Below are 7162 nucleotides of genomic sequence, written 5' to 3' on the forward strand. Positions count from 1 at the left end.
CTCAGTAAGTGATAAAACATCAGAGTTGGATATAGAAATTAAAGGGAAATAAGTAGTAAAGTAAATATATTTTCTCCATTCTCTCTGTTGTTGCTTGTGTCAAAAACCAACAGTGCAACTGTTTTTTAAGTAGCATTACTCTGTGCTTTTGAAATGAGCCATAGAAAAGGCTATTGTCAGAATTGCACAGCCTGTGAATCTTTGCCGCGGATTCAGATAAACAAACTGTGAGTAGAGAGATTCACACTTAAAACAACTTAATAAACTTTAATATCAACAGTCTGAATTAGTTGATCAATGTTTGTGTGGACTGATGGAGTTAGGAAGCAAATATAATCCCTCTAATAATTGAATTATGAGGTAACTTGTGCGATAGCCTTTCAGAAAACCATCAGTCCTGCAAACAGACAGACATCAGTGCACAATTAACATTAACAATGGAAGTTATCAGGTGAAAAGGGGGCTGCTGAGCCGTTCAATGATAATACATTGAGCTGAATCAGGTACTTTGCAGTGGATAGAGCTTTGAAGATCAAACTGGTGTAAACACAGAAACATTAGTCAATCATCAAATCAATCAAATTTGAATTGTATAGCCCATGTAGTCACAAATCACAATTTGTCTGATAGGGCTTAACAAGGTGTGACTTCCTCTGTCCTTAACTCACAACAAGAGTAAGGAAGAAATTCAGGAGGGAAACAGTCTCACAGAGAGCTACAGGTGAGGGATCCCTCTCCAAGGACGGACAGATGTGCCATAGATGCTGCGTCTAATTGAGAACATCAACAAAATGAAGGGTTATTGTCAGTAATGGTAGAATATTTGAGTAGGCATATTGTATATCAAGCAGTCTTGTTGTGATCATAGTCCATGATCAGCTGCTACCACAATCAGGATTAGTGTGTTTGAAAGGCTACAAAATCGTGTGTTCCAGTCTTTTTTCTTTTGTAAACTTACCAAAATCAGTTACATCATACACACAGAGATTATTAGGATCAATAGAATATGTCAGTGCATGTAGGAAGGACCATGATCCCAAACATGTTGGTATGGCTGTGTTTCTGTTTTCTCACGGTTGACTATAGCTATTCATTTTCCTATGCTGCTTGTTCTACCGAAGACTCTTATGTGTGTATTTAATCCCGTGTTCACCATGAGGCTCCGGAGGTATAGTGAGTTGTCCACTGACCAGGGGGTCAGCGGCTCCTTGATATATGGGTACAGTCCACTTCAGGCAATGATGCTTCACTTCAATGGATATGAGCCTATAGTGGCCCACTTTACAATAGCAAATATGGCCCACATATCCCCCCAAAAATGTGAGCCTTTTTTGGCAAACATGTGGTGCTCTAGAAAAAGGGGGTAATCTGGATGAAAACCTGAGTGGCCCATGTGGTAAATGATGAATATGGCCCAAATAGCACAGAACAATTTTGCCCCACCTTTAGCACCTTAGGTGAAAGTGCGGTATTGCTATGGCTTACGTCTATGTTCTTTGTCTATGGCATTGTGTTAGTGAAGGCCAAATCTGGGCCAAAACAACTTTGCAAATGGGTTCGATCCCAATTTCACCTATTCCACATGCTTGGTCCTTGGACAATATACTCACCCCAAAATCGCCCCTGATGGCTGTGCTGCTGGTGTGTGATTGAGGTGTGATAAAGTAAGTGTTGCAGAGAGATTCACTGTATGAATGTGTTTGTGGCAAAACCTGTATTGTAAAGAAAAGCACTGTGAGTGTTCATAGAGATTAGAAAAGCACACTATAAATACAGTCCATTTATAGAAGCATTTCTGCAGACTTGAGACTTGTGTTGGTTCTTCTCCTTGATTCATTCTGAAACTATGCATTTTTCCGTAAAATACCTCAGGGTATTTAAGGGATAGTTCACAGAAAAATGGAAATTTACTCACTATCTACTCACCACCATGCTGATGGAGGGGTGAGTGAAGTGTTTGAGTCCACAAAACCCTTTTGGAGTTTCAGGGTTAAACAGGGTTGCAGCAATTGGCTAGTGATGCTACCACGCACCCGACAGGTACCCTTGGGCGAGAGCTTGTGCAGTGTGTGTGTGCGAACATACAACATTTTGATTTGGCTGCAAAAGTGTTTACCTCTGAAACTCCAGAAGCGTTTTGTGGAGTCAAACAGTTCACTCATTTTCTGTGGAGCTATCCCTTGGACTTGCACATGTGCTCCTGCTGTGCAAATTGTTTTTTGTTTGCATTTTCAAGTCAAACTGGCTTTCAAACAGAAATTTCAATATGAATATTTCTTGAAAATATAATTTTGAACTCTTTTCTGAAATCAGTCATCAGAACCAATCACTGAGTACTCTGACTATTAATCATATTATTGTGTTGCAGCTCTTTTCAATAGAAAAAAGCTTTCACATTAAGCTTCACTAAGAATTCACCCTAATTGAAATTAAAAAAGCTATAACATATTGAGCTATATCCAGAATTGAATATGCATATACTGATAACACATTTCCAATGTTTATAGACCCAACTGAGAAATATAAATAATGGTTTTTGATGTATAACTTGGTTCAAGGGGAACAGAAGGATGCTTCCATTTACAAGATATTTGATTAAAAACCTGGCAGTTAAATAATTTATCATAATGATAATAATAATAATAAAAAGGTTTAACGAGTTACATGTAAGATGAAATGATTGCAAAGTGGGAAGAAAAAGATTTACAATCATGTTCAGTCTGAACCACGTGCAGCATTGGGACAAACACCAGCCTGCAGTGCATTGTACAGATGCTTCAGAGTCATTCTTTTAATGTTGGCGTAGATTTTGGCTTGGGATGCCAGACATCCTTTGAGCAGCAGTCGCGATTTGGAGTCTGGAAAAACACAGAGGTCTGACATCCTCCGTGTCGCCGTGGTGACGACGATCATCTTCAGCGAGGTAGACTCCGGTGACGCTTTTGTTTTCACGGCTCAATAAACCCGCGCAACCCCCATCTGCCTGGTCATGTTGGCTCGTGTCAGTCTCATGCCGGTTTTACGCACAAATTATCTCTCCCCCACTGTAATTTTACCTCAAACTCATTCAAATGTAGAATGTGTTTTGGGGAATATACACTTTTCACATTTTGATCAAGATTATAAGATACCCTTGGACAAAATAGATGTGTTGGTTTAATGTTCCTAATAATCAGCCACATTAATGATATATAAATATCTTTACAAGTTGTCTACATCAAACTTGAATCTTATTGTTAGATTCTGAGTTCAACAACCTGTGGTTTAACCATAAGAAACAAAGACACTCATCATATCTCTTTCCCCGTACAGTCGCTGTAAAATTCTCGGTGATTTCCACTTTCTGTACGTCCTTCAACAAAGGATCCCTGTGCTCTCAGCTTGCACAGATGGATACCGACGCTGAAACCATGCAGGACAAAAAGGCTCCTAACCGAAGCCTCTCTTGAGCTTTTTTTTCCCGTCCCATATCACAGGGTCCGTCCCCAGACTGGACTTGATGGCAGTTGTGTTGAGAGGCCCCATGGGGCAGGACGCGTGCGAAACCGTGCATCTATAATGCCTGGAAAAAAAAAACTGGGTGGAAAACCCCTCAAATTACCGCGGGGCAGCTTGCAGCCGAAGAGCAGTGTCTTTTCTTTTAAACCAAAATGATATAAGAGCTTCTTGAGCGGCACATCTGTTTATGAATGTAAATAAAAGTGACATTCACAAAGAAGTAAAATAGAAGCACTTCAACGAACAGTTCTGCGCGTAAAATTGCTGCGTAAAGACAGTATTTCGCATAGATGTATTGTTCATGATATTGAGAACAAAAGATCTGTAAATCGATATGATTGAAATAAATTAAAGGATCTATAACATTCAGCTTCAACATCAGTTTACATATGAACGATATTAAATAGATTGTGTTCTTATAGTCGGCTTTTTTCCTTGTGAACCTCATAGGGTTTACTTATATTGTTATAGGCCTACTGCTGTGCTTACAACAGGGCCATTGTGTTAATGCACCGTGACCCAAGCCAAACTCCCTCCAAAAAAAAAAGAAGCGTTGTAGAACAGTGATGGTGAGGGGTCAGAGGATGAGGAGCAGGAGCCGGGATGCTGATGGGACCAGCAGAGGAGTGGTGCAGCGCTGACAGGCAGGGGATGGGAGTGGGGGAGGGTAGTGTTTGTGGTGTGTCGACATGGAAGAGGAAGAGGGGAGGGGAGGGGGTGTTCGCCCATCTGTTGCGCTGCTGTGGCGCGTGCCGAACGCGTGAATCCCACTGGCAGCTCCCAGCGCTGCTTGGTGTCATGGTCAACAGCAGATATTCACTGAAACCCCTTAACGGTTTTGAAATTCAAAAAACAACAACTTTGAATTAAGTTTGAAATATAGGCGATGTTATAAGTTGGTTAATTCAAACAACGGATAGCTTTATTCCATAAAGGCCCAGTCTCTTCCTCTGTCACTGGCCTGTCCCTCAGCGTCGTACCCATGCAACATGGTCCAGAATTGTGTGTTGCGTGGCTCTTTGTGCACACATATGTTCATATACGCGGTCCTGTGCCATGTGCTGCAGGTTGTCACTCAGTCTCCTCCCCCACATGCACGCCAGGTAAACACAGTGTTGTAGGAATTGGAAACAAGCTGCTTGGGGTTCCTTAAGCAGATGTTAATCCATACATAGCTTGGCTTGGGTGGCTGATTTATTAATTTGAGGTATAGATTATTCCTGTTACCACAGAAACGCTCGTCTGGTTCTGTGTTTTAGGGCAAGTTGAGCCCATGAGCATTAATAAACGGACTGATGTGCTTTGTATTTTCACATTATTATCATATATAAACATTTTCAGTGCTCGTTTATAGCAATATAACGCCCAGATTTGTCATCACACAAACAAGTGTATCTTTGACCAGTTAGCCCAATCATTTGTGGAGAATTGAAACATAAACCTATTTATTTATCGTACAAAAAGATAATAAACTTAACAAAGGCAGACGAAACATTACACAGTCGTTGGAAAATCGGAAGAGCAATATAGACATTTATGCTGTTGTACATGTGTTGTATTAGATGAAAACAACATTGGCTCGTGTGCTTAATCGGATTTTGGATGAAATTAAAGTTAAATCTTAAAATGTTAACGCAATAAATCGCTACACCGTCATTGAAACTCCGCATACCAGCGGTAGACGGATGCAGGGGCCCGCCAGAGGCCAGATGGTCCAGATAGAAGCGCCGCTCATCTCCCAGGGGCATCGCCCCCACCCCTTCCTCCCCTTGTGTTCCCCCCGCCCTGACGCGCCCGGGCCACATAAATAGGAGGCTCGCCAGCTCTGCATCACACTTCAGCTCAGCCGCTCACAGCGCAAGTACCTCTCATCCAAAAGCACAACACCAAGAAGCGAACAAAATGAGTCCCAGCATCGCCATTGAGGCCAACCAGGCTCTCCCCGCCAGGTCCACCGTGGCCCAGAGAAAACAAGCCAACGAACTCAGAAAGGTAAGGAAGGCTGAGAAACTAGACAACTGTTTATTTCATCTGCAAATGTGTCATGGTCCTGATTCTTTCAAAGAGCAACATAATAACTGTTTTTCCTTTTTTCTTCCAGACTCTGAAACCCTTGCTAGAGAAGAAAAGACGTGCTCGCATCAATGACAGCCTCACTCATCTGAAGAGCCTCATTCTGCCTCTTGTTGGAAAAGACAACGCACGCTACTCCAAACTGGAGAAAGCTGATATTCTGGAAATGACAGTCCGGTTCCTCACAGATCTTCCTGCCTCTCCTGTCAAAGGTGAGCGTCGCCGCTTGAACTGTGATATTCGTGTTTTAAAAATGCTTTACTTCTCACATCCTTCTCATGGACTTCCAGTTTCTAATCAAACCTCTTCTTCGCTTCCTCCAGATTCCACAGACAGTTACAGAGAAGGCTACAAAGCATGCCTCCAGCGCGTCTCCGCTCTGCTTCCCAAAACGAGCCTGGATCAGGACGCGTGCCAGCGGGTGAACGACTTCGTTCAGCAGTCCATGTCCGCCACCGTCACTCCAACCTGCCTGAACTGTTGCGCTCAGAGCTCCAGGAGCCTCCCTCAGATCCAACAGAGACTCCTGAGCCTCAAATCCAGCTTCAGCTCCAGACTGGAGACTCAGTCCCGCAGCAGCAGCAGCAGCAGCAGCAGCGCAGTGGCTCCGAGCCGCGCACAGCCAGGCCAGCAGCCTGTCAGCGCTGACATGTGGAGACCTTGGTAGACTAGATGGACACTTAATTTCTCATGTGTGTTATTTATTTTGTGATGTACTAGATGTATTACAATAGCCTCACTGTAGTCTTGGGGATATAAGAAGGAGAATTATTGGAGTTGCTGTATAATAATTGAATTCAGCATTTGGCTCGTTTTGCGTTTAATGCCAGTGGGCACGCGAGCACAGATCTTAAAGAAACGTAAAGTTTATGAACTTTTTAAGACGCAATCCTCTTTGGGGTTTCAAAGATACGGGTTGTAGACAACACTTTTGTAAAACCCCAAGGGTTATTTTATTTGAGGTTTGCACGATGGACTTAAAAGTATTTTGGTCTGTGCAACATAATAGTCTGTAAACACTATGTGTTAAATAGGTTTATTTGTTATACATTGATGGCTTAGGAGAGAAAAAAAAACTGTGTTCTGAAACAAATGTTCTGTCATTGACACCTGATTTTCAATAAACGTTCACTCATTGAATATGCTGGTGTGGTTTGATCTTTATACCTCGTGGTGTTATACGTGTCTCAAGTTTATTATGAATCCCAGTTGCCCTGAAGAGACTCTAATGGTTATGAAAGGGATAAAATGGCGGGTAAACGCATAAAGCCACAGGTCAGCCGGAGCCCATTGAAGCTGCCGAGCAGCTGCTCTATTGTTGATGTGTGGCGCCTCTCTAGTTGCCGCCAAATCGGTGGGAAGATGTTGGTGACTGGTTGTGTGACGGGACCACCACAGAGAGGGATGACAACTGCTGTGAATTACAATGACAGATCTTACACAACGCGCAACCCACGTGGTTTTCCAGAACCACAATCAGATTGATTATGAAGTAGGTTTAAGTTTGCGTTGGTGTTTGGTCCATAACAAACAGGCAGCAAAGAAGCAGGAACTAAACTATCGGCTACAATACAACTAGATACATACAAAT

General features: G+C 42.5%; 1 protein-coding gene across 1 annotated transcript; it reads left to right on the forward strand.

Annotated features, from left to right (window-relative positions):
* The first annotated feature begins 5304 nt into the window (after positions 1–5304).
* Positions 5305–6238, forward strand: hes2.1 (hes family bHLH transcription factor 2, tandem duplicate 1). The gene is made up of 3 exons (XM_062392777.1): positions 5305–5490; positions 5600–5783; positions 5895–6238. Exons 1-3 carry the CDS (start codon positions 5401–5403, stop codon positions 6236–6238), a joined length of 618 nt encoding a protein of 205 aa, XP_062248761.1. The 5' UTR covers positions 5305–5400.
* Positions 6239–7162: the final 924 nt, after the last annotated feature.

This window comes from Platichthys flesus, chromosome 7 (genome assembly GCF_949316205.1).
Source record: "Platichthys flesus chromosome 7, fPlaFle2.1, whole genome shotgun sequence".
In the NCBI taxonomy this organism is placed as follows: domain Eukaryota; kingdom Metazoa; phylum Chordata; class Actinopteri; order Pleuronectiformes; family Pleuronectidae; genus Platichthys; species Platichthys flesus.